The 27,276-nt window shown below is 40.2% G+C and overlaps 1 protein-coding gene across 2 annotated transcripts in view; it reads left to right on the top strand.

Moving 5' to 3' along the window:
• ITGB6 (integrin subunit beta 6) overlaps positions 1-27,276 on the top strand; it is a 53,971-nt gene that overhangs the window by 3,824 nt on the left and 22,871 nt on the right. For both annotated transcript variants that reach the window (XM_038751277.1, XM_038751276.1), the window contains 6 exons: positions 1,715-1,919; positions 2,894-3,140; positions 6,451-6,616; positions 7,143-7,304; positions 9,472-9,567; positions 23,481-23,570. In XM_038751277.1, the coding sequence (XP_038607205.1) occupies positions 1,715-1,919; positions 2,894-3,140; positions 6,451-6,616; positions 7,143-7,304; positions 9,472-9,567; positions 23,481-23,570 (966 nt within the window). The remainder of the gene's footprint in view (positions 1-1,714; positions 1,920-2,893; positions 3,141-6,450; positions 6,617-7,142; positions 7,305-9,471; positions 9,568-23,480; positions 23,571-27,276) is intronic.

Below are 27,276 nucleotides of genomic sequence, written 5' to 3'. Positions count from 1 at the left end.
CATCTAGGAGCCTGTGTTCCACGTGCTTTCAGGCTACACCACAGAAATATGATCCTAGCTGAAACCAGCATTCTGAGAAGTAGGTAATGTCCCAAAGGATTGCCTTTCTGTTTTTTTTTCCATGTCTTCCAAACACATAAAAGAGGAATCCGCTGAACAGTTATGGGCTTATAAAAGCCTGGGACACTGGTGGGGTTTTCGTGTGTGTTCCTATCAGTCAAAGGTTCTTAAAAAAAATCCACCATAAAACTTTCAGTATCATTAAGGAAACGTACTGGCACTGGATGTTTTGAGGCAGTAGAAAAGAAGAATTTCTGAGTCCTTTAATTTAGACATATAGCTACTAGCCAAGTACTCTCCTGGAGCAAATTTTATGTGATGTGGCTTTTTTTTTTCATAAATGATGGGTAGCAAACAAAAATCAGGGGATATAAAAACTCTTAAAGTGATTCAATCACAATGGATCCAACATCTTCAAAGTAACCATTATAAGTTACGAGGGGGTGTAAGGGCTATATACTGTAGCCTTCCAATCTTTCTTGAGCCTTGCCTGGTACTGTCAGGGGAACTCCAGTGGGTGAAATGGAGAGTAACCCAGGGAAGGCATCTCAAGTTTGGGTTTGTGAGCCTTAGTGGATAAGTACTTTCAGAGGTTCCATTTGACCGCTGTCTGTTTAGTATAAATTTCATTCCTCTGGTAATGATTGCAAGACTGTAGCAATCACCCAAACAGGAATACAATGGGAACTTAGCAGCAGAATATGAAGACTGGTGAAGTCCAATATGAAGGGATTCCTTGGGCTCCTTTCACCCTATTTCTACCCCAGTCCCTCGGACAAAGGGGTGAAACGCATAAAGCGCAGCCACTGGACAGCATGGGTTAAAAGTTCAGAAGGACAAGTTAATGACAGTCAAGTAATTTAATAATCAATATAAAGGAAACACCCCTGCCTCTAAGAGGTCACTCTTTAATAAAAGAAAGGACAGGATCGTATCTGCTAACTCTTACTATGCTGTCCCAAGCACTTGGTGCTTTGCCCATCGGCATTCAATAAGTAATACTGCTTGATTTGTTTTAGCCTAAGAACACTGTATCTTTTTTGGACACCTATTTTTAACAGAGGATTTTTCTGGGAAATTAACTGTGTGTGTAGCTCTTTAATACAGGCTACTAGGAGTCTGGATTCAGGGAAGGCTCAATTCTTCCTAGATGTGTTTACATGAAAGAGAGTATTACTGTTATTCCAAGAGACAGGGATGGAGCAGTTGAACTCTGGAGATAACTTCTAGCCCTATGATTCAATCAACCAGTAACAGTCCCAAAATATGTGTTTAGGTGATAATGCAAGCTTTACTAACTTTGTAAATTCAGAAATGTCTAGCTAAGGCAAATGATATGGTTTTATTTCCAGAAACTTGGAAACAGTGGGTGATTTTATAGACACTTCTAAAGAAGTTGCAATACGTATGTACAAATGAGAGCCTAGTCTTTTCGTTTAACTCTGAATGCTCTTGGTTATTCTAATGCCAACCTTGATTCTTATGTTCCTGTACTGGTGGGCTAATGTCAAAATGCTTAATCAATGCACAGAACGAGAGAATATTTTTTAGGTTAAACATTAAGAGGGCAAATTACATGCTATGCAAAAAAATCATTTTCCATTTATCCTGAAAATAAATGCAGATTTTACTTTCTTTCCCTTCGTTCTTTTAGAATTTTACCCACTCATCTGGAATTGGTGAAAGGTGTGATACACCGGGAAATCTTTTGGCCAAAGGGTGTCATTTGAGCGCCATTGAAAATCCCATCTCCAAAGTAGAAATACTTAGAAATAAGCCTCTGAGTGTAGGCACCCAGAAAAATAGCTCAGACATCGTACAGATTTCACCCCAAAGCTTAGTTCTTAAATTGCGACCAGGTATGTTACGGCTCATTAACACAACCTCTTTGGTTTAACTGATCTGTTTCTTGGCCTTCAAGACTAAGTTTAAAAAGTTGTTTGCAAAAATCTGACTGATCTTCAAATGTTTGGGATTATGCAGTACTGTGAGTCTGATTATTATTATATTATTAGAGTATTCCAAATTACTCCATTTTTATTCAAACTAGAGGAGATGGCTATCACTTTTCTTTTTCTGGTCCCTTTCCCTCCTACTGTGATATGCAAGGATGGAGGAAGGCGGGGGACATGGGACAGTCATCCCAGGGTCTATACAAAGTGGAGCGCTGAGGTTTGGCAAGGCAAGCCCACCCTCAACAGTTTCCCCATCCAGTCCAGGCTGCTGCCACTTTACGAAAGTATAATGGGGGGCCTTAATGACCATGTGCCAGTGGAGCAAGAGCGTCCAGTTGTTGCTGCAGCCCAAAGGTGATAACCACGGCCTTGTGACCAACCCGCTCTCTGGACCAGGATTATCCTCCCACCTCAATTCAAGCTCCTGGCCTGCTCTCCTGGGCCCAATTCCTCTCTAAACCCAGTACTGGTGATAAGGCAAGATGCCCTATCCTAAAAAAAATATGAGTCATGTGGTTTGACTAACACAAAAGCAGGGAAATTTCTTTCAGTAGTGTACTGTACCTTTAGCTGTCCCTTCAGTGCGTTCTACTTTCCTAAAGCCACAGAATTTGTTGCTCTAACACCTAAATGCTAGTTTTCTTGAGGGGATATAAACTGCCCTAATATGCACTGCTTTTAGGAACTTCAGACTTGGAGTTTTCCTGCAAAGTCCAGCTGATAAAACTTGTCTTGTATTCCTTTAAACTCTTAACCCCTTTAGGAAATTAATGTTGAAATGACACTGTATATAGAATATCAATCAGTGTTGTCATGGATTGGTGCTAGAGTTATGTGAATTCATTTCAGTTTCTTTTTTCCTGCTGTGAATTTTCTAGGAACTGATAAAACACTACAAGTCCATGTGCGCCAGACTGAGGATTATCCAGTGGATCTGTACTACCTCATGGACCTCTCCGCATCCATGGATGATGACCTGAATACAATCAAAGAGCTGGGGTCCACTCTTTCTAAGGAAATGTCCAAGCTGACCAGCAATTTCAGGCTGGGCTTCGGCTCTTTTGTAGAAAAGCCGGTTTCCCCCTTCATGAAAACAACGCCCGAGGAAATAGCTAATCCCTGCAGGTAGGTGATGGAAGTCTTCCCTATTATGTCTGAAAACAAATTCCCATTCTTTATCACTTACCTGCCCTCTGGAGTTTGTTTTCCTAATTTTGGTCAGTGTGGCTATTTTTGTCCTGCATGTTTGGGATTGAACACGATGTCATCCATGAGTGTGGTTCTACTGCAAACTTCGAAAGGGCACTTTATACACCCAGAAGTGTGGCAATCCTGGCTGACACTGAAAAGGCCTCTGCAGATCCCTCATTATAGGCTATGAACCCTAGAGACGACTTTTTCAATCAATCAATCAATCATATTTATTGAGTGCATACTGTGTGCAGAGCACTGTACTAAGCGCTTGGGAAGTAAGTGCTTGGGAAGTACAAGTTGGCAACATATAGAGACAGTCCCTACCCAACAGTGGGCTCACAGTCGAGAAGGGGGAGACAGAGAACGAAACAAAACATATTAACAAAATAAAATAGAATAGATATGTACAAGTAAAATAAATAGAGTAATAAATATGTACAAACATATATACGTCGTTTTCCACAACGACAACCAGCTTCTTTGGTGACTTGAACCCACTTCCTTATTTCATATTATTCAACCACTCTCTGGATCATCGGAATTATTTTTACAGTTTTCTATGACATACGTGGGGAAATATGGTTTACTCTTGTTTGTCTGGTGTAGGTCATGGAAACCAATGGATTTAGTGGGATTGTATATTTTGTACCCATTAGAAAATGACAAACTTCAACGAAAAGACAGATGTTATGCATACGTCTTACAGACTGCGGCAGTCTGTGAAATGTAAGGCACATACCCTAGATTCATAATTTTAAAAATTATATTTTAATCCCCAAAAAAGGCATGTGAAGACATTTTTCAAACAAAACACATTGCCATTTCATGTGTGTTTTTTTCTACATTCCAAAGGCATCAGTCTATAGAAAAGATTAACAGCTTTTAGGGTATCATTTTTCAAATATAAATCATTTCTAAGCTGGAGTCTATCCAAACAGACTATGTGAGGCCTTTAGGAACACATTTTTGACAATGATTCCATGAATATGCATTCATTATGGGTAGAAACTAACTTCAGAGGATAATTACATTTCTCAATAATCTGCCTCACTTCAAGAAAGAAAATCTCATGTTACCTGCAATAGGATTCATTCATTATAACATTTTTCTTTTTAACCTTTAAATATGATCCAGACATATCCCTAAATAAACTTTTTTTTTAAGCAGTGATACACGTTAACTTAGGGAAGACAACTATTTCTTTCTCCTACACAGAGTACTACAAAAGGTCTTTCCAAGTCCTGTAAATTACTAGGGTTGCAGAAGCCACATTCTGCCCCTGGGAGAATACTCACACAGCTGTCACTGAACAAACAAGTGAAAACACAACTTCATCAAACACTACTGGGTATGTTGGGCGTGGTACTTAACTGGGAAAAAACAACTAACCTAACATACTCCGGGTTTTTCAACAAATTTGACAACACACACTATACGGACCCACTAAAAATGATGGCTCCATTTATAGAGAAGCAGCGTGGCTTAATGGAAACGGCAAGGGCTTGGGAGTCATTCATTCAATCGTATTAATTGAGCGCTTACTATGTGCAGAGCACTGTACTAAGCGCTTATGGAGGTGGGTTCTTATCCCACTTCCGCCACTTGTGTGTTGTGTGATCATGGGCAAATCATTTCACGTCTCTGTGCCTTAGTAACCTCATCTGTAAAATGGGGATTAAGACTGTGAGTCCCACATGGGACAACCTGATTACCTTGTAACTACCCCAGTGCTTAGAACAGTGCTTGGCACATAGTAAGTGCTTAACAAATACCACCATCATCATCGTGAAACTGATCTAATCAAAACCTGACATCTTCATTGGCATTTTATCTGTTTTAGAATAGCTGGGCAGTATTTCAAATTTAATAGTAGGCATGAAATGCTTCAGATTCCTTGAAGCAATAATAATAATTGTGTTATTTGTTAGGCGCTTTACTATTTTCCGGGCACTGGACTAAGCACTGAAAATTGAGAAAAGGAAAAACTATTCTTAAAACAGCAGTGTGGGGTGCAGAAGACTATTAGTAATAGAAGCAGTGTGGCTCAATGGAAAGAGCCCAGGCTTTGGAGTCAGAGGTCATGGGTTCAAATCCTGGCTACGCCAATTGTCAGCTGTGTGACTTTGAGCAAGTCACTTCACTTTTCTGGGCCTCAGTTACCTCATCTGTAAAATGGGGGTTAAGAGTATGAGCCCCTGTGGGACAACCTGATCACCTTGTAACCTCCCTAGCGCTAAGAACAGCGCTTTGCATATAGTAAGCGCTTCGCATATAGTAAGCACTTCGTAAATGCCATCATTAATAATAACATTTGTGGTATTTGTGAAGCGCTTACTATGTGTCAGGAGATGTTCTAAGCACTGGGGTGGATACAAGCGACATTAGGTTGGAGCCAATACTACGGAAATCAGTCCAAGGGGTCAAATCTTTCTGGCAAATATCAGTTATGATACTCTGCAAATGCCTCAAACGCACAGATCTCTAAGTCACTCACCTGGTTAGTTGGTTGTAATTGCATTTTAAATTATTTTTGTATTACACTAATAAAGCACAATTGCTTTGCCAATAATTAAGAACACTGTTAACAATGCCTGTGTGTCCACGTTATATCAAATCTATATTAGTTGTTCATTTATCTTGTTTCCTGAAGCTGCTGAGGCTTCACAAGATCCATCAGAATCAGGCTTGGAGCCTTCACTCCAGAAAAACAGATAAATCAATTCAAAAGACACACAGAATTGATGATTTTATATATAGCTCAATCCTGCCCATCCACTGTTTGATCCCAGCCACTGTTTCTTACAATTATCTGTAGGAAAAGCTAGGGTATGTGGTGAAATAACAATTGACACTGTACAGGAGCTGAGAGTGGGAGTTCAATTATAATCTCCAATAATTCCGGCTCCATCTGTGGTAGAGTCTGTCTACAGTGAGAGAGACATTAGATCGCTCTAGTACCTTAGATTCTATAAGAACATTCATTTCAAAATGTATTTGTTCATCCTACTTCTAAAGTTTGATTTCATTATATCATTATTCAGCAACTGTTTCCCCAAATTCATTTAAAATTGCAGGGTGTACTCTTTGCATTTCTCTTATAGTCAACTTTAACAGAGGTATCCCAGGAAACGTCTCAGGGACAAATTAATTAGGACATAAAGTCTTTAAGTTAATTTTACCTAGCTTACAGATTGTACTTTGGGATGTCATTTAACAAAAACCTTTGCATTTTCTTTCACAGAAGTGTTCCATACCTCTGTTTACCCACTTTTGGATACAAACATGTTTTGCCATTGACAAATGATGCTGAAAGGTTCAATGAAATAGTGAAAAATCAGAAAATTTCTGCTAACATAGACACTCCAGAGGGAGGATTTGATGCCATTATGCAAGCTGCTGTTTGTAAGGTAATGATAAATAATCCTGCAATTTTTTGTGAGTTTTTAGAGAAAAACCAGACAGTGCTATTAAAAGGCCTGAGGCAACAGTTAGCCCCTAGTAAAAGAAAGCTCCCTGTAAGTTAACCCCATTATCATTTAGAGAAATAAACAATGGGACAAAAATCGTTAAAATACAAGTGGTTAAGGATTTCTGTTTTTCCCTAACTCTAGAATTCTAAATCATCATCACTACTAGCATCTCAATCATTTTTTTTACTGTAAAAACTTTTAATAGTCACAGTTCCTTCATTTTGGGGGAAATTCATCATTAAATCAAGACTAAATTCTCCTGAACCAGAATAATGTCACATAACGTGCAATGTCTTTGATTTTCCTGCTGGATGAACAGGTAGGAGAATCTGAGCTAGCTGCATATTCTCGAACAATTCCCCCAAAGAGGAATTAGATGGTAGATTAGTTGAGGAATCTGTCAACACTCTATAAATGCCTGTGAGAACCGAGCCTTGGTCTGACAGGGTAAATCTAATTGCAGGAAAAAATTGGATGGAGGAATGATTCGCTGCATCTTCTTGTGTTTGTGAGTGATGCAGATTCCCATTTTGGGATGGATAGTAAACTGGCAGGCATTGTCATTCCCAACGATGGACAGTGTCATTTGGACAGCAAGAATGAATACTCCATGTCAACAGTTTTGGTAATGTTACTGCACAGTTTGATACAACTATACATTTTAAAACACAGCAGACTACCCATATGGGATACTCATTAATGCACTGAGTTCCGGACATATCAGACTATTCTCTCCCTTCCCTCCTCTTTCCCTCGTCCCCTTCTCCATCCCCCCCATCTTACCTCCTTCCCTTCCCGACAGCACCTGTATATATGTATATATGTTTGTACATATTTATTACTCTATTTATTTATTTATTTTACTTGTACATATCTATTCTATTCATTTTATTTGGTAGTATGTTTGGTTTTGTTCTCTGTCTCCCCCTTTTAGACTGTGAGCCCACTGTTGGGCAGGGACTGTCTCTATATGTTGCCAATTTGTACTTCCCAAGCGCTTAGTATAGTGCTCTGCACACAGTAAGCGCTCAATAAATATGATTGATGATGATGACGATGATCAGAGCCCAAGATTTGGTCATGCCATTTCTTATTTGTGTTTCACTTCATTTCCACCCCTCACACTGCTCCCTCCACCCCACAGACCCAATTCCAATGGCCCCAAGAGGCAGATAGCAGGAAACATGGAGGAGGTAGGAGAAAGTGACCCAGATAATCCACAACCAAGGTTATCATCTGGGTGTTAGTATGAAGTAAGGCAGGGAAGAGCTGATTGAGGGCTTTAAAGCTGAAGGAAGGTAAGGAGTTTCGGTTTGATACAGAAGTGGATGAGCAACCGCTGGAGGTTTTTGAGGAGTGTGGAGACATGGGCTGAACAATTTTTCAGAAAAATGATCCAGGCAGCAGAGTGAATGAAGTAAGAACTGGAGTGGGGTAAGACCGGAGGAAGGGAGGTCAGCAAAGAGGTCGATGCAGAAGTTAAGGCAGGATCTAAGTGCTTGGATAATAATAATAATAATAATGATGATGGCATTTGTTAAGCACTTACTATGTGCAGAGCACTGTTCTAAGTGCTGGTGGGGGACACAAGGTGATCAGGTTGTGCCACGTGGGGCTCACAGTCTTAATCCCCATTTTACAGATGAGGTCACTGAGGCTCAGAGAAGTGAAGTGACTTGCCCAAGGTCACACAGCAGACATGTGGCAGAGTCAGGATTCGAACCCATGACCTCTGATTCCAAAGCCCGTGCTCTTTCCACTGAGCCACGCTGCTTCTCCACGCTGCTTCGATCAGTGTCGGAGTAGTTTAGATGGAAAGGCAAGGGCGGAGTTGACAAATTGAATATGTGGGTTGAATGACAGGGATGAGTCGAGGATAACGCCAAAGTTATGGGTTTGTGAGACAGAGAGGATGGTGTCGTTGTCTACAGTGATGGGAGAGACATGGGCAGGACGGGTTTGGGTGCAAAGTTGAGGAGTTCTGATTTGGACATGTCAAGTTTTAGGTGTCAGTCAGTGGGACATCCAAGTAGAGATGTGCTGAAGGCACAAAGAGACTGCAGAGTCTGGAGTTCACAGAGAGGGTAAATAAACCCAAATTAAAATGATCAGTTTTCACATTTGCTAATTAAGATGTTTGCTGATGATTTCTCCTGGGAATGTGCCCATTTGGTATACAATTAGAGGAAGTTTTAGCTGTCCTATGAAACCAGACCAAATAAAGCCAACTTATGACATGAGAAATTCAGTGATAACCAAACCCCTACAACAACTTGGTAAAATATCACAAATCACATCTATCTTGAGAAGAAAATGCTTCACTTTTAACCTCTCCAAACCCGTCAGCATTTTGGAACTACCACAGTCAGATACTTCAGGCTCCTCTCGCAGCTACGACAAAATTTTTAACTCATTGCCAAGGAGTACTCGGAGGAGGAATGTAATTCTACCTTAGAAAATGGCACACACCAAAAGTCCCTTATTCTGTGACCCTTATAATTAAATGGCAGATGATGCACTGGAGAAGTTAATACATAATCACATGCCAACATCAATTAGAATTGGCTTCTAGAAATTAAAATCTACTCATAGCCAAATGATTATTACAAACAGACATCAGCAAAACCAAATGTTACTGCGTACACCTATGTAACTGTATTCTTAGGAACAAGGGAACAATTCTAAACATTCAAATTTAAATTGCATTTTGTAATGATTTAGATATTTTATAAATCTATTTTGTGTACCCTTTTGTAACAGTAATTTTTTAAATCTTAATTTATGCCTTTCAGGAATATCCAACAATTGGACAGCTGATAGACAAGTTAGTGCAAAACAATGTTTTACTGATTTTTGCCGTAACCCAGGAACAGGTTCACTTATATCAGGTAAGCAAACTGAAGTGATACGATTTAGGGAATGTCTTCAGGTAAATTACTACCTCTACAAGTCTAACATTAACTCTGGGTGCTTAATACATGGAAAGGTGCATTAGGTAATCATTAATGAAATACCAAAACATGCTGAGCATTTTACACAAATTAGGTTCAGAGGCTGCTGAGAAGCTCAGATCCTGCAGGGGTGAGGGGAGGGCTGGGGAGAAAAGCGGATTTAAAGACACCAAAAATACAGATACCTTTTAAAAGAAAAACAGCCCAGTGTCCTCTAGAAGCTGCTCCTACTCTTAGCTTGAAGGTGGTGGGGAGACAGTGATGTGATAAAGTGGTTAGGAGATGAGAGGTGATTCACAGCAACTGGAAAATGCACTCTGTTTCCCCACCCACAAGACTATCAGCACCCAGATTACATCATTCTGGGCCTATTTCAAGCAAAGAATTTGCCACACCTGTAGAAGGCATCAGATTCTCTAGCTTTTGTCCTTCAGAATAGGAAAAAAAAAAAAAAAAAGGCCCTTGCTTTCAAAATGAAATGGTGAGTTGAGGAAATGATCCTGGTAATCCACACAAAAGCTCTTTTGTGCTAAATCTTCTGTGTCTTTTTGCTTCAGGGAGCAAAATAATTCCCTCAACCTTCCTCAGTGGTAGTGTTGGCCAGTTACAAAGGACTATCTTTTATCTCTGCATTAAACACATTTGATATACCGCAAGATGAGACTATGCTAATACACAGACATGGTAGGTGTACAATAAAGGTGAATAAGCATAATTTTGAGTGGTAAAATCTGCTATCTGTGGATAGTCAGAGTCATTCATTCATTCAATTGCATTTGTTGAGCGCTTACTGTGTGCAGAGCACTGAACTAAATACTTGAGAAGTACAAATCAGCAACATATAGAGACGGTCCCTACCCAATGACGGGCTCACAGTCTAGAAGGGGGAGACAGACAACGGAACAAAACAAGTAGACAGGTGTCTATACCATCAGAATAAATAGAATTATAGCTATATACACATCATTAATAAAGTAGAGTAATATATATGTACAAATATATACAAGTGTTGTGGGGAGGGGAAGGAGGTAGGGTGTGGGGGCGATGGGGAGGGGAGGAGGAGGAGAGAAAAAGGGGGGGCTCAGTCTGGGAAGGCCTCCTGGAGGAGGTGAGCTCTCAGTAAGGCTTTGAAGGGAGGAAGAGAGCTAGCTTGGCGGATGTGTGGAAGGAGGGCATTCCAGGCCAGAGGTAGGATGTGGGCCGGGGGTCGACAATGGGACGGGAGAGAACGACGCCCAGTGAGGAGGAGCGGAGTGTGCGGGCTGGGCTGGAGGAGAGAAGGGAGGTGAGGTCGGAGGGGGCGAGGTGATGGAAAGCTTTGAAGCCGAGAGAGTCGATAACAGTCCCCAAATTTCTGCCAACTGGTGGGTCTATACTTCCAGGTTCTGTACTCTGAAAGCACCTTCTAAACCATTTACTTTACAAGGCTCTGTAAACACTGGGATTATTTAACACCTGGAGCTCTAGCAGACTGTGACTCACTGCTAAGCATGATGCAGGCCATAAACTTGTGACAAATTCTAAAAAATGCTACCAGGCTAAGATAAGAACATTTTATTTCATTTAATGACACACAAGTGTTCATAGGTGAGTCTGTTTCTTGGTGCAGACCACGGAAGTCCCCAGGAATAAGGGGCTTTGTTAACTTCCGAGACCATGTGGTTTTACTTAAACTGGGAGTGCTCTTAATGCTCTCCAGTGTAATGCTGTATTTGTTTCCAGTGTTCAAGTGGGTAAGGTAGGTAAAGATAAAAATAAAAGAAATCCCCAAATACAATAGTGAGTTTATTCAGATTTTCATGGCTCAACTCACTGGCTACACTGAAGAGAAGTAGAGAAACTTTGTGTAAGCAGTGTTTATGTTTACCAGTCAGAAAGCTGCACAAAGTCAGGAGAATATGAGCAACAAATGAACATTAATTCCCAAACCTTAGCTTGTTGATACTCATTCTAATTAATATTTTAAAAGGGAGGGGTGATAAGACATGGGTTGAGATGGAAAACTGGATGCCTCCCAGGTTCTGCCATTATTAATCTTCCACTAGACTGTAAACTAGTTATGGGAAGGGAACGTATCTGCTACTTCTGTTGTATTGTACTCTCCCAAGTGCTTAGTACAGTGCTCTGCATATAGCGAGTGCTCAATAAATTCCACTGATTGATTAAGTTAAACAATCCATTTAGTGCAATGCTGTAAGGAAAGTGAGAGCAGCCAAGGGGAAACCCAAGATTAGCTTCCAAGGAATTTAATATGGGACATTCATTTTGTTCAAGTTCCTAGTCTCATTATAATTTTTACAGAAATAAGAGAATTTATGCTGTCATTTTGAGCGTCTTTAGCATCTTTGGTAACGTGTAATGTTCTGATCACCGGGGGATGTGATGCCGATATGGCCTTGGGACAGCCATATTTTCATGGGCTCCAATCCCATCAGCAGTTTGTTTTTATTGCGATAAAATGACCATTGAACACCTAACTGCTAGTTTAGTGGGGGCAGCCACCCAGAGGAATCAAACAGTAAACATTAAATCAAATGCCTGTGTAACACTGAAAAGATGACAGCAGCACAGCACTTCACCAAATATCATACATGGCATACAAGTTTTCAAACCTCACTTAGGTTCCCAAGAAAACTCCAAATGGACTCACCATGGCTTGCATCATTGTTAGGAATAAATCTCCCAGGGACTGATCATTTTCATACTAATAATACTAACCACCCAAAATTACAGGAAACATAAGACTTCTGATAAAGAATCTAAAAAGAACCAACTAAAAGGGGGATTCTACAAAAAAATCCAGAAGGTGGATTTACACAAAGGTGAGTGTTGAGAAATCACATGGTTCATAGGCTCTACCTTAAAGAAAGGGAACTGGGTTCCGTAGCTGCCCCAGCGCTCAGTTAAAACCAAGACCAGAATAACATCAGAGTTTGGAGTCGGGTGGGATGAGTTGGGATGGCACCTTTGTCTTTTCAGACAAGCCTGAAACCAACATTTTAGGGGTTAAATCAATGCCTAAACCCATTTCCCACTTCCTTATTTCTCTGAGAGAAGCCACATCCAAACCATTTTACTTCCCTTTTACTCTCACTTCAACACGAAAAAACAATGTTTTTTCAGTAATTTTTGTAAAATACTTTCAGATCCACGGCTCATTTACTGCTGACACATTTTACTGACAAGGCTAAAAATTATTATCAATCAAACTTATTTGTTGATGTGCCACAAAACAGATTCTTATAAATATAACCCCTTCCTTCTACCAAATTGGTGGCTTTTAACAAAATTTTTACTATTGCTCCTTATTCTGTCTATTATAATATTTATCGATTTAAAAAGAAGTTAGTTATTTATAGTATAACCAATGCCTCATTTCTTAGAATATAGAGTTTCCAATACTGTTTTGGACTGGGATGTGGTTACTTTTTTATGGTATTTGTTAAGCGCTTAATATGTGCTGGGCACTGCACTAGGCACTGGGATAGACACAAATTAATCAGGTTGGATACAGTCCATGCCCCACATGGGGCTCACAGTATTTATTATTAATCCCCATTTTACAGATGAGGAAACTGAGGCACCGAGAAATTACATGACTTGCCCAAGGTGACACAGCAGATAAGTGGCAGAGCCGGGTTTAGAACCCAGGTCCTTCCAACTCCCAGGCCTTTGCTCTATCTACTAGGCCATACTGTTTCTCTAGCAAACCTTGCAAAATACTAGCAAAAATACTTTATCTCTTTTCTGCTATTTCAAAGGCATCAATGCAACCTTGTAAACAGGTACAAAAATTTTTGTCAAATACACTCTATAGACAGGAAATAGGTAATAAACACAATCAGCATTATATACTATTTGCTCACGTAAACGGTTTTTCTTCACCAGTAGGATGATAAATGCTTATTTGCATCCATGTACTTGCAGTAGGTTACCTTTATCATATGCAGAAGCTCACATTTATTAAATTAATATCATCTGATTTCAATCTGACTGCACTTTGCCACAGCAAAATAATAACTATAGTGTGTTGCAATTCCATTGGGAACGTCTGTTGCCATACTCACTGAAGTCAAAATTGTAATTAGACAACGTGATTCATCTAAGAAAAAATATAATAGTTCAGGGTTCAGATTTTTATATTCCCAATCAGTTGTAGGTGTTCGTTTGGAAATAAAAAGTACACTACAGGAAATGGAATGACCTCGTTGACTTTTAAGACAATCAGAAATCACAGACTGTGAGCCCACTGTTGGGTAGGGACTGTCTCTATATGTTGCCAATTTGTACTTCCCAAGTGCTTAGTACAGTGCTCTGCACATAGTAAGCGCTCAATAAATACGATTGATGATGATGATGATGATACAGTCCTAACGGCATCTCCTGGAGGTTGGTCTGACCCGGCATCACAACTAGGTCCCAGGATGGAGGGGATTGTCCTGCCTCTTACGCTGCCCCATGGCAGGCTAGCATTAAGTGGGAACTGGAGCGGAGATTTCAAGGACGGACACTTGCCATTGCAGTAGTTTGCCTCCTAGAATTGTCTCCACTCTTCTAATTTCCATCCCTCTCACCTGGCAAATCAAGCCCAGGCTGCTTTGGTTATAAGGGACCAACATTGGCCCAACGAATGACCCTCCAGCCCCCCCAGGGTTTCATCAGGGTAACAGGAGGTTTAAGGAATGGAACTACCATAATAATAATGATAATAATAATAATAATGGTATCTGTTAAGTGCTTACTAAGTGCTGAGCACTGTTCTAAGCACTGGGGGGGGGATACAAGGTGATCAGGTTGTCCACGTGGGGCTCACAGTCTTAATCCCCATTTTGCAGATGAGGGAACTGAGGCACAGAGAAGTGGAGTGACTTGCCCAAAGCCACACAGCTGACAAGTGGCGGAGCCGGGATTAGAACCCATGACCTCTGACTCCTAGCTGTGGTTCCATTTCTTCATCCTCCCTCGCAATATGAGGCGGTCAGATGTCAGTCCTTCCTCCCCAACCATTTGAAAGGTCCTGGTTCCAGCCTCACCAGGGCCCCATTCTGGCCCCAGTCAGAAAGAGCCCAGGCCTGATGGCTGTCATCCTACAACTCCCCTTTAATCGGATTTCTTTTTTTTTTCCTGGACCATTTTGGGTTTGGTATTGAGTAATACGCAGTGGGTGTATTTGCTTGTGTATCCTTTTGTGACTGCTTAGGGCTGGAATGGGTTCTAAAGCTTCCAGAAATGATCTGTGACATCATCTAGAGCCACTAGCCTGAATTGCATTGAATAAGCCATTTCCCTGCATTTTAACCATTCTTCCCAAATGAATTTATTTCTATGACTCTGAATTTTTTTATAGCTGGATCTTAGGCAGTCCCAATCAATCGGGGAAAAAAAAGGCCGTCATGATTGGAAAGAGTACTTAGTAGAGTCAGATCAATACGCTTCATAAATCTAGATCAAAGTGTCTACTGTTGCTATCGGGGTTTTAATGTGGGAGTTCAACCTCTAGTAAGTTTTTCATCACTATCTATACTGCAGGTTTCCCAGTCTTAGAGCGTGTTCCCCAGAAAGCTTGCCCACTGAGGCATGAAGAGGCATGCGAGAGAGAAGGAAGGGGGATAAAGACACATTTACAAGCCCTTCAATTGGGTTTCATGTCCCAAAAGATACAAATCTGTAGTCACTTGAGGCAGTGGTTGCAGCTGAGGTTGATCTCTAAACCAGAACTATGCTGGAGCTTGGATTCTCCTGGACCACATGTGTGGCCACACTGGAGTTGGTGTTTAAAGGGGCCACCCCACATAGCAAATTTATTTTCAATTCAGGATTCAGCAAAGCTGGATTATACATCATTTGTCATCTGGAATTTCCCCAAACCTAAGGGAAAAGCTTGAGATTTGCCCAAGAATCTTTCCTATCCTAACTCAGGTCTATCAATTCACCTTCAGCCAAATGGCTGAAAAAGCCGCCTCCTCCATTTCATAGCAATACTCCTAACTATGGTGACCACTTGCAAGTCAGTAGACTGGACAGTTCCATTCCATTACATGGAGGGCCCTCTTTTAGGGTCTATTAGGGTCCATTTTTGGCCATGAGTGGGGGTGGCACAGGGAAGAGGAGGAGGAGAGGGCAGAGGGGGAAAAAAAAGAGAGGAAGGAGGAAAAGGGAGAGACATTCTACTAACCTTGGAGACCTCTAGACAATCAATCAATCAATCAATCAATCAATCGTATTTATTGAGCGCTTACTATGTGCAGAGCACTGTACTAAGCGCTTGGGAAGTACAAATTGGCATCATCATCATTATCATCATCATCAACAATGGTATTTAATGAACATTTACTATGTGCTGAGCACTGTTCCAAGTGCTTGGGAGATCAGTTCCAACCTGCCAACTTCCTTCCTCCAGGACCTAATTCTCCCCTCCGCCTTTCCCCTGAGAATTGGTAGCAGGAAATAAAACCCACTACTCTTCCCTCTTTTGAGAAGTTCCCTCAAATAAACTTTAAAGCCAGTGGATGATGAAAGCACAAAAGCCCAGTGATGAACCTATACTCTTTTGTCTAACAAAAAAGTTAACAGCAAGGTCAGCAAACAGCTATGAAAAGATAAGCAGATCCTGTTGTTAAGTATAGCTCACAGCCTTATTTGTGTGCATATTAGAGGTAAATTAGATAATTTTTATAGGACTTAGGCTACAAATAGTGTCTTAAAAAAGACTCAAACCTGAGAAAGGATGAACATTTGGGACTGTGACTGAGAATAATATAGGCTCTGACCAGAAACAGAATAATGAAACAACTGTTATTGGACATAAACTTGAAGATGAAACAGCAATAGCAAAGTCCTTGATTCTTTTGGTTTTCGAAGCCCCACTGCACAGAAGTGGTCATGATCACTGTTATGGGAATAACAAACATTAATACATGCTTTTTGGGAGCTAAATCTAATATAGTGCATAAAGGCTCTTTTAGGACTGCAAAATCCCCAAAGCTCTGTATTATCTCTGCCTTTTCTTTCTCAAGAACCAACATAGTAACACAATTTTTGTTCGTGCTAGTTACATTCACATATCCCTTTAAGCCTTTCTGAATATCAACAAGTTGGGCTCAGTGTCTAGAAGTCTGCAAGGTTAGTATAGCTTTCATTTAGGCAGGAACTCTGCCTCAGATTACCTTAGGAGATTCTAGCTAAAATAAAGGATATTCCATAAGGTGTATCTTTGCACTCTATTCATTTCAATAATTAGATTTTGGATCAATGCATTATAGCAGGGGTACAAGTTACAGCCTACTCAGTGCAAAAACTCTTAATTTCCCATTTTTTTAATTTAATTTTTATTTTATTTATTTTTATTTTATTTTTATTTTATTTATTTAATTTCCCATTTTTGGCTGTTATTTTTGAAATCCATTTTTTAAGACACCTTTATAAAAAGCTAAATTAGAGAAGCAGCTTGGGTCAGTGGAAAGAGCAAGGGCTTGGGAGTCAGAGGTCATAGGTTCAAATTCCAGCTCCTCCAATTGTCAGCTGTGTGACTTTGGGCAAGTCACTTAACTTCTCTGTGCCTCAGTTACCGCATCTGTAAAAGGGGATTAAGACTGTGAGCCCCACTTGGCTCACCTTGTGATCACCTTGTATCCTCCCCAGCAGTTAGAACAGTGTTCTGCACATAGTAAGCGCTTAACAAATGTCATCATTATTATTTTTATTAAATTAGGAACCAGGTAGACAAAGTGGCATAGACAAGACAATCAATCAATCAATCGTATTTATTGAGCGCTTACTGTGTGCAGAGCACTGTACTAAGCGCTGACCATCACATATTAGCTAGAACTGCCCCAGGAGAGTAAAGCCCTGTATTTCTTTAGGAATTTCCACAGTACAAAAAGGAAAGCAGTCCAAATTCTCCCATGTTCACTCTCTAAACAGTGACAACTCTACCTTCTTCCTGTTTCATTTGCCCTTGAACTCCTTCCCATTCTTAATTCCTCAAATTTGATTGTGCTCATTTCAGTCAATACTGCATTCAGTCTGGCACTGAAATAAGTTCCCTCAGTAGTAATGGGAGTAGTCATTTTGCTAATTGTTGAACACCCACTGGGAACTAAGAACTTGGGAAAGAAAAACAAAGGCACAAGTGCCATTCACTGCTCTTACGGGGCTTATTTTCAATGAGGCAGCAGAGTGAGACAAAAAAGTATTTATGAGTAGAGTAGTATTGACAGGACAATTGATTATATATACACACACACACACACACACACACACACACACACACACACACACACACACCTGCTGAGGAAGAATGGAAAAATACAAGTATTAGAGGTGGTGTTGGGTTGACATGACTCAGGGTGTGGGGAAAAAAATGGGGAAGGCTTCCTTTTCCCTTGAAAGAGCTAGATGAGCTTTTGAACTTGTTTTACCAGAAGAAAGATGAAATCCCCCAATTGATTGTGAGTCTTTTGGGGACAAGGATAATGTCTACTAACTCTACTGTATTCTCCAAACTGCTTAGCATATACATTTGCACACAGTAAGCTTCAATAAAAACTACTGATGGACTGCAATTCATCAGTAAATTCTGAAACTCTCAAAAATATATTCAGTCCAAAATATATTCAGGACCTTCTGATTTCCTAATACATAAGCGGGTCTGAGTTTTTTTCTTCCCCAAAAAACTAAGTGTTGTGGAATCTGTCAGCATTCTATTTCCTTCTTATTCTATTGCACATTAGAACATTTTGGATGGGAAGGGAATCCCATTCAGCTGCGTGCAGGAGTGGTTAGCATTTTACCTACCCACAGTGGATGCAGATTCCAAAGTCAAAGTACTAAATCTAAATCAATGTTCTCCAGAAGCTACCTAGACAACCTAAGGAATTCTGACGGAGGTTTGACTACAGACAAAGGAGGGATGATGCAATAGAGTTATCAAAATTCATACTACAGTCATGTCAGAAAATATTGCATTTTTTGCTTACTATCCTGGGTGTCTTAGTAGCACAGAACTGCCTGGGGTGAATTTCTTTATCAAACCTGCCATCATACCTTTATGGATAATGAATGCAAGAACTTGGGAGAGGGAGGCAAATCCTCACAGGAAAAGAGCATTTTGATTCACTTCAAAAATGATGATGTTCCTTAAGTTAACATCCCTTTCCTCCTCTCCAAAAAGTTCATTATCTTCAAGAAAAAGATTTGCACCTGAAAAGAGTTACTGTTCTTCAGCCAGTTAAATTGACAGTAGTATTTATCTGCCCTTCACGTTCAAAGGTAATCAGTCAGTGATAGTGAGTTCTTACTGTGTGCGGAGCTCTGTACTCCGTGCTTGGGAGAGTACAATACAAAAGAGTTGGTAGAGACATTCCTTGTGCACAGGGTGCCATTCATGGTAAATTTCATGTGTGCAGATCTAACTGAAAAGACTTGGGCATGGAAAGACCTTTCCACATGGTGCACTCCGAACAACTGTCCTTTACTGTGCTACTGGACTGGCACTTCTCTGTGCAATTTCCAACTACTAATGTCTTTTCTAAGACAGGTGATCAGAATTGCATGTGATATTCCACATGTGGGTGTATTAAGATTCTATACAGTGGCAGAACAAAGCTTTAAGTATTTTTTTATCCCCTGCTTGATGATGTCCAGCATTAGTTTGGGCTGCTGCTTCATATTTAACAATGACGATGCGATCTCTTTGCCAAGTAATGACTGATGGCTCCTAGACGACCATTATGCATTATTTCAGTTCATTAATAGGTATGAGCTGCCTAACCTATGTGAGCTATTGAGGTGAGCAATGGAATGAATATGTGGTACCGCTGATGATCCAGTGGAAAGGGCACATATGCTCCGGGAAGTAGGAGACCTGGGTTCTATTCCTGGCTCTACATATATGGGATGCCTCCTTGGGTAAAGCTGAGCCTGTCTGGTGATTTGACATAGAGTGCCAACAGGAAGGAACAGAAGGAACACTATGGGGAAGAACAACCTCAGGCCAGGCAGCCAGTAAAGTAAAAATTTTAGAGTAACGAAGCAGTTTTTTCCCTGAAAACTGGGAGGGCACCAGTAAATGTCAAAACACATGAGACCTGCATGGATCCAACTTTTAGAGAAGTGGTTCCAGGTCAAGGGAACAATGAGTGAGTCAGGAGAGAATCTGAGGGCTGATTTCCCATAAATGGGGAAACCTTGGCTGATGTGGAAATCAATTTTTTAAAAAACAAACTGAAATATATCCCTGCAGCTCCCACTTACTGTTCCCAGGCCCTGTTGGCCACCCTCTCTTGAGGGCTTTGATCCCCAGGCAGCCATGAGAGGAGGGGGAGAGTACAGATGGGAAAAAAAAGCAGAGCCCTCTCCTCAGATTCTCTTTCTCCAAGCCACTGGTAGCCAGTCAGAAACCCACTGTTTGAATTGAGATCATTACAACATAACACCACGACTAAATCAAAGCAGTGGTCCTTGAAGAACAGAATGATAGTTGCTTTCCTTGAACTCCATCAATATCTTTTCTTTTGACATCCAAATTTTCCCACCAACAGCTTATTATAATCCTCTTGTTCATGAATTGTAGCCAAACCTAGAGATAATTTTGACCCACACAATTTTCTTTGTGAACCTGATCATTATGATCATCTTCATTAGTATTTGTTCAGTGCCTTCAGGGTCTAGATCAATGGAAAGGGCTTGGAAGCCACACAATAAAAGTAAAAGACAGTCCCTGCCCTCAAGAAATGTATACTGTAGTAGAGGGTTCACCTTTTTTTTTCTTTCTTTTGGGCTACAAGAGGCCGAGACTCTGTCAGTAGCAGCACTGGATTCCATAAACCTCTTGCCTCCCAGAATTTCCCCAATTCCCCCAACCTCTTATAGTTGCTTATTGGCCCCTCAGGGCCCTGGCTGGTGCTGGGGTTAGTGTTTGTGACATCTCTTTGAGATCCCTGGGTTTTTGTGAGGAAACTGTGGCCGCGGGCACACACACTGACCAGGTGTTTATGACTCATGTCCCCTTCTGGTAATTTGTATAAATAGGATGTAATCCTAAGAGATGGAGACAGACTAGGTCTGGGGAGGCCCCAATGCAGAACCAAATAGGTGAATATAATTTGACAATGACACATTAATTCACTCGAAAACAGCATTTGGTTATTTCCCCGCAGCACTTATGTACATATGATTATAATTTGCTGTTTCCCCTCTCTGTAATTTCTTGTGATGTCTGTCTCCCCTACTAGATTGTCAACTCCTAGTGGGCAGGGATCTGTCAACTAACTTTATTGTCCCCTCCCAAGCACTTAGTTCAGTGTTCTACATTTAGTAAATGCTCAATAAATATTCATTGGTTGATCTGGCCTGTGTAAAGGGATTTTGAAAAACAGGTGCAAGGTAATTTAAAAAATGTTTCTAGTACATGGAATATGTTAGATAATGAGCAAAAAAAGCCTTTCACAGAAAAGAAAATACTTGTTTGGAATTTAAAGAGAATGGCCTTTTGGTCACCTCAAGCTAACGATTAATTTTTTTTATGGCTGTAAGGTTTAATATTTATTGACTTAAAAAGATGCTATGCACATAACGTCCAGTGATATCTATGGAATGCATACAAAGCTGAAAAGTGGCACGTAGAAAAGGTTTTTTTTAATCATGTGATTGAATATTTAACATTGTATATTAAAGGACTACACCACCACACATATACGCACAGGATATTCAGGTCCAAACATACCAGTGTGTACTTCTATTCAGCTTGTGTCACATCAGGTACCAAATGCACAATTCCTAATTTCCAAGAATAATCTTTTAGAGGCAGTGCTGTAATTCATAGCAGACAGGCATGTAAAATCATCCTTCTCTAACATAAAACGTGTTTATTCATGCTGATTTGCAACAGCGCTTTAGCACAGTAATGAGAGCATTTGATACATAATATTTAAAGTAATCATAACGCTGCTAGAGATTTAAAGTATAAATTTTAACAGCGTAGACCAGGAATCCCAATTGTCCATGTTTCTGGATAATTCTTTGAAATGCTTTTTTTTCCTAGCAACACTCAGAGCTTAATGAATAGTTTATTTCCTCACAGTTTCAATGGTATCACTTTGTACTGCTATTTACTGCCAAATCTTTTATACTGACACCCTGGTGGTCATCACCAAATGTGACTAATGCTAGCTCCCGGCCCTAATAGCCTCCTGCCAAATGTTACACCACCTGAGGGGATACAATTGTGTGGTAGGGAGTAAATGGCCAGTATTTTATATCCAGAAGCATTCAATTATCATGACATTTCGTTGGACAACTGGTTCCAAAAATACTGTACTACTGTGAGGTTCCAGAAAATTAACCAAATCCTGCACCCACAACCCATTTTGGGACACTGTGAGCCCACTGTTGAGTAGGGACCATCACTATATGTTGCCAATTTGTTCTTCCCAAGCGCTTAGTACAATGCTCGGCACACAGTAAGCACTCTATAAATATGATTGAATGAGTGAATGAACAAATGATTCTCTTTCTGTGGGACCTAAGTCCTCTTTGCCACCTTTCTGTTTCCCTCCTGGGTCTTGCTAAACATTCCCAACTTGCAGCCCAACTTGAGTGATGCTCAGTTTCCAAATAAGGCATTCCCAGGACCCTAAATGTCCCAGGGCAATGCTAGTCATTCTTGGTCCCTTGCATACATGAACTAGAAAAAGAAAGTCAATTCTGTCCACCTTCCTTTATCACCCCGATATAGCCATCTGCTTAACCTCTATGAAAGGACAAGAGACAATAGGATTTCTACTGTGTAGAAGCGCAGAAGAAAATTGGGACTAATTAGATTGAAATGTCCTGCCTCAACCCAGAGATAGGATTTTAATATCTGTCTCCCCCGCTAGACTGTAAGCTCCCTTTAGGGCAGGAATTGTGTCTACCAATTCAATCAATCAATCAATCAATCAATCGTATTTATTGAGCGCTTACTATGTGCAGAGCACTGTACTAAGCGCTTGGGAAGTACAAATTGGCAACACATAGAGACAGTCAATCAATCAATCAATCAATCAATCAATCGTATTTATTGAGCGCTTACTATGTGCAGAGCACTGTACTAAGCGCTTGGGAAGTACAAATTGGCATCACATAGGGACAGTCCCTACCCAACAGTGGGCTCACAGTCTAAATGGGGGAGACAGAGACCAGAACCAAACATACCAACAAAATAAAATAAGTAGGATAGAAATGTACAAGTAAAATAAATAAATAAATAGAGTAATAAATATGTACAACCATATATACATATATACAGGTGCTGTGGGGAAGGGAAGGAGGTAAGATGGGGGGATGGAGAGGGGGACGAGGGGGACGAGGGGGAGAGGAAGGAAGGGGCTCAGTCTGGGAAGGCCTCCTGGAGGAGGTGAGCTCTCAGCAGGGCCTTGAAGGGAGGAAGAGAGCTAGCTTGGCGGAGGGGCAGAGGGAGGGCATTCCAGGCTCGGGGGATGACGTGGGCCGGGGGTCGACGGCGGGACAGGCGAGAACGAGGCACGGTGAGGAGATTAGCGGTGGAGGAGCGGAGGTTGCGGGCTGGGCAGTAGAAGGAGAGAAGGGAGGTGAGGTAGGAGGGGGCGAGGTGATGGACAGCCTTGAAGCCCAGGGTGAGGAGCTTTTGCCTGATGCATAGGTTGTTCTGTACTCTCCTTAACAATTACTAAGGTTCTAGTTTCAATTGTAACTCCAATTTCTTCTCAGGACCCTGTTTTTCCTGGCCTACAGAAAAGAGGCAATCATAGTCAGCAAGTTGAACCATGCAACTTAAATGTTTCTCAATTATCCTGGGCAGACAAAGACTGTTTCATTCTTCTTGTTTATAGAATTACGCAAAACTGATTCCTGGAGCTACTGTGGGCCAGTTACGTCAGGACTCTGGAAACATCCTCCAGTTGATCATTGCAGCATACAAAGTAAGATATTTCACCATTTGCTTCTTTTCTACATTTCTCTGGTTTCACAGGTTAGGACATTGTTTTAGTGCAAGTGACTGCCTTCTGACTTGGGATACTGTGCGCCTAAGAAGAATCCCTCCTGCATGAATGAATTTAGTCCAGATATGCAAAATACAAAGAATCTTTTCACCCAACTTAACCATTTTTCTTAAAGGTGAAATATGAAAAACCCCACACATTTGCTCATACAGCTCAGATTGTTTATATAATAACATCCAAGAGCAAAGAACTGTCATCAAATAAAAAAATATTTATTTATTTATTTTACTTGTACATTTCTATCCTACTTATTTTATTTTGTTGGTATGTTTGGTTCTGTTCTCTGTCTCCCCCTTTTAGACTGTGAGCCCACTGTTGGGTAGGGACTGTCTCTATGTGATGCCAATTTGTACTTCCCAAGCGCTTAGTACAGTGTTCTGCACATAGTAAGCGCTCAATAAATACGATTGATTGATTGATTGATTGATCTGGGAAATTCTTCTCCCTGCTGTAGCTGTGTGCTGCAGGAGTCAGACAGTTATGTTACTGTTAGAAGGCTGTTAGAAAGCTTGTAAGTGGAAAAAAAAATACTGATGAGAAATAGAGGCTGTAACTGTGGGTAGATAAATAATGCAAGAAAATAGCCCAAGGACAAACTCTAACCTGAGATGGGCGAAGCTGATTTACAAATCCATTTCATTCTTTAAAGGAGAAAATAATCTCCCTTAGACTGGGCTCCCCACTGTCAGGAACTATGGGAATTTTCCATTTGCTTCACAGGTATATAATTATAGGGCTAGTTTTGGGACTCAGACACACATTACTGGGCTCACTTTCAGGTGAACATTCCTACTTGCCAGTAGCATTTTATCCCTTTAGTCATGATGCATATTAAGGCACTTGCGTTATTGCTCAATGATTTTCTTCCTTTCTTCTTCAGGGTCCCTGTTTTTAATTTGTTCCCCCAATTTTCCTTGTTCATTTTATTCCTTCATTTTTTTTGTTTTTACTATTAATAAAAACAATTAACCCAAAGGTGATGATTATTCTCACTTAGGAGGAAGAAAAATGTTTGACAAATTATATAAAGCAATGTAGGCGCACATTTATAGGGCAGGGTCATTTCATCTTTTTTTTATTTGTAAAATCGCAACCAGATGAGCGCTGTCTACAAAATATGATTAAACCAAGAAAAAAAAGGACAACAACTTTCTCAAGATTAATTTTGGACAGTCCCTTGTGTTAAAAGACCTTTTTTTCAACTACGATAGTAAGCCCAGATTTTCTCTTATGGTTTAAAGAATGGATCTTTAGAGACTGCACTTTGAAACATATTGATATTTGTTTGGCTCATATCACAAATTAATCACCACATTAGCTCAACCTTGAAACTCTTCCAGGCAGGAAAGCAAGTCAACAAAAACACTATAAAAACCTTCTTCCCTGCCCATACTGTAATTAAAGCTTTAATATGTAGACTCAAATTAAAACACGAGGCAATCTTTTATTGAATTAGAACACATGCCATTTCCTTTAACCCAGGATTCTCAAATGTGTTGGCTTCTAAAAATCTTCAAAAGAATTAAGCAAATTAAGAAACAGTGAGCTGTCAAAATATTTGTTGTAAGACATTCTCATATTCTCTCCTCCAGTGTGATTCATAGCCAGCAGAGATCTTGCCCCTGCTTGCTTTGACAAAGGTTAACTTCTGTAGGAGCTTTTTTTTACTGCCTCAAAATCTACACTTAACTTGAGGGTAATTGGAATCAAGACTGCAGATCACTTCAATGAAAAATCACATTATTGTCATTCTAGCCTTTATAATGTTTAGAGAAGCAGCAAGCAGCCCTTGTAGTGTTATTGCTGAAGCTTTGAGATTGAATATTTAATACTGTTAGTAGAGATGTTGGTAGAACGGAGAAAGAATGGATCTTGGCAAAGTCAAATGAAATACAGGCTCTCTACTATTTTGTTCCACTGTTTTTTTATGGACTCCATGGAATATTTTAAAATTTAGTATTTTTAGATTTTCATTATTTTTAAAACAACTATAAGGGTTCTTTTTTTAAGGATGACTTCTGTTCCATTCTCTTCCTCCCCCTCTAGACTGTAAGCTTGTTGTGGGCAGGGAATGTGTCTACCAACTCTGTTATTTTGTACTCTCCCAAGAGCTTAGTACAGTGCTCTGCACACGATATATGCTCAATAAATATGATTGATTGATTCCATTTGTTAAACAGTTAAGATATAGTGGCAATAAATTAAACCACCACCACCAACAGTTTATTGTGTTCTACTAGGGAAGTGGCAGACCATTTGCTTTTATAAATAGTTGCTATGAACTTCAAAATCAATGGCACTTCATTGTGATTTCAGATTGAGATGTTAGACGTACACTCATCTGAGATATCAGTAAAGTCTGCTTGGGGACAACTCTTTAAGGTCCTTATGTGTTCCCCCTGCATTCTTTCCCTCAAATGCATATAATCCTTCCATGAGACATTATTTGCAGGGAGAAAAGGCCTTGGCAAAGTTTGTAACAATGAAATATTCCATACTGATGTTTTTTAAAGATCGGGCTTTTCTCCCTTTTAGTGAGCAGTTAGTTTAGCTTCACTCCTGGAAGTAAATTGGCTGAACAATTAATGGTATTTTTTGAGCACTTCCTGTGAGCAGAGCATGGTACCAAGTACTTGAGAGAATACAACAGAATAAGACAGCAGTTATCTTAAGGGGATATTCTTATTGGCTTAAAAAAAAGGATATTTTGATGTTTGGTACGGAATACACTCTGAAAAGCCAGTAAGGTCTTGCTTACTGAAGGTGTGTCTTATTTGGGAAGAGAAAAAAACAGGAAGGAGGTGAGACTTAAAATTTACACAACAGAGTAAGCCTGAGTCACAGGATTATGACCTATCTCTGACAGTGGCAAAATTATAGCCTAGGAAATTTTGAGGTCATATTTGCATTTGAATTGGAGAGCTGGAATATAAATAATGTGAGTGTTCAGTGAGGCACTCAGTCTGACCAAGTCTAGCAAACATCCAGGTCAAACCATCATGGTCTGGGAAGACAAACCCAAACAACCTTGCAAATAAATTCCAACAGGTACACTGCGTCATACTAAATACCTGAAGGGAAAGGGAAACAAGGGGAAATGGCTTAAAAGAGGAAGAGTTATATATGTAGGTGAGCAGTAACAGGTGGCCAGGAGCAAGTAGCGGGGACGTGTAAAATAGATAAAGTCAGTGGGGCCAGTTGGTGGGAAACTTTAATGAGCATATTCAGGATAATAATAATAATGGTATTTGTTAAATGCTTACTATGTGCCCAGCACTATTCTAAGTGCCGGGGTAGTTACAAGGTAATCAGGTTGTCCCATGTATATATGTTTGTACATATTTATTACTCTATTTATTTATTTATTTATTTTATTTGTACACATCTATTCTATTTATTTTATTTTGTTAGTATGTTTGGTTTTGTTCTCTGTCTCCCCCTTTTAGACTGTGAGCCCACTGTTGGGTAGGGACTGTCTCTATATGTTGCCAATTTGTACTTCCCAAGCGCTTAGTACAGTGCTCTGCACATAGTAAGCGCTCAATAAATACGATTGATGATGATGATGATGATGTGGGACTCACAGACTTAGTCCCCATTTTACAGATGAAGTAACTGAGGCACA

The sequence above is a fragment of the Tachyglossus aculeatus genome, chromosome 9 (assembly GCF_015852505.1).
Source record: "Tachyglossus aculeatus isolate mTacAcu1 chromosome 9, mTacAcu1.pri, whole genome shotgun sequence".
Classification (NCBI taxonomy): Eukaryota; Metazoa; Chordata; class Mammalia; order Monotremata; family Tachyglossidae; genus Tachyglossus; species Tachyglossus aculeatus.
This window is presented reverse-complemented; position numbering and strand designations above follow the sequence as displayed.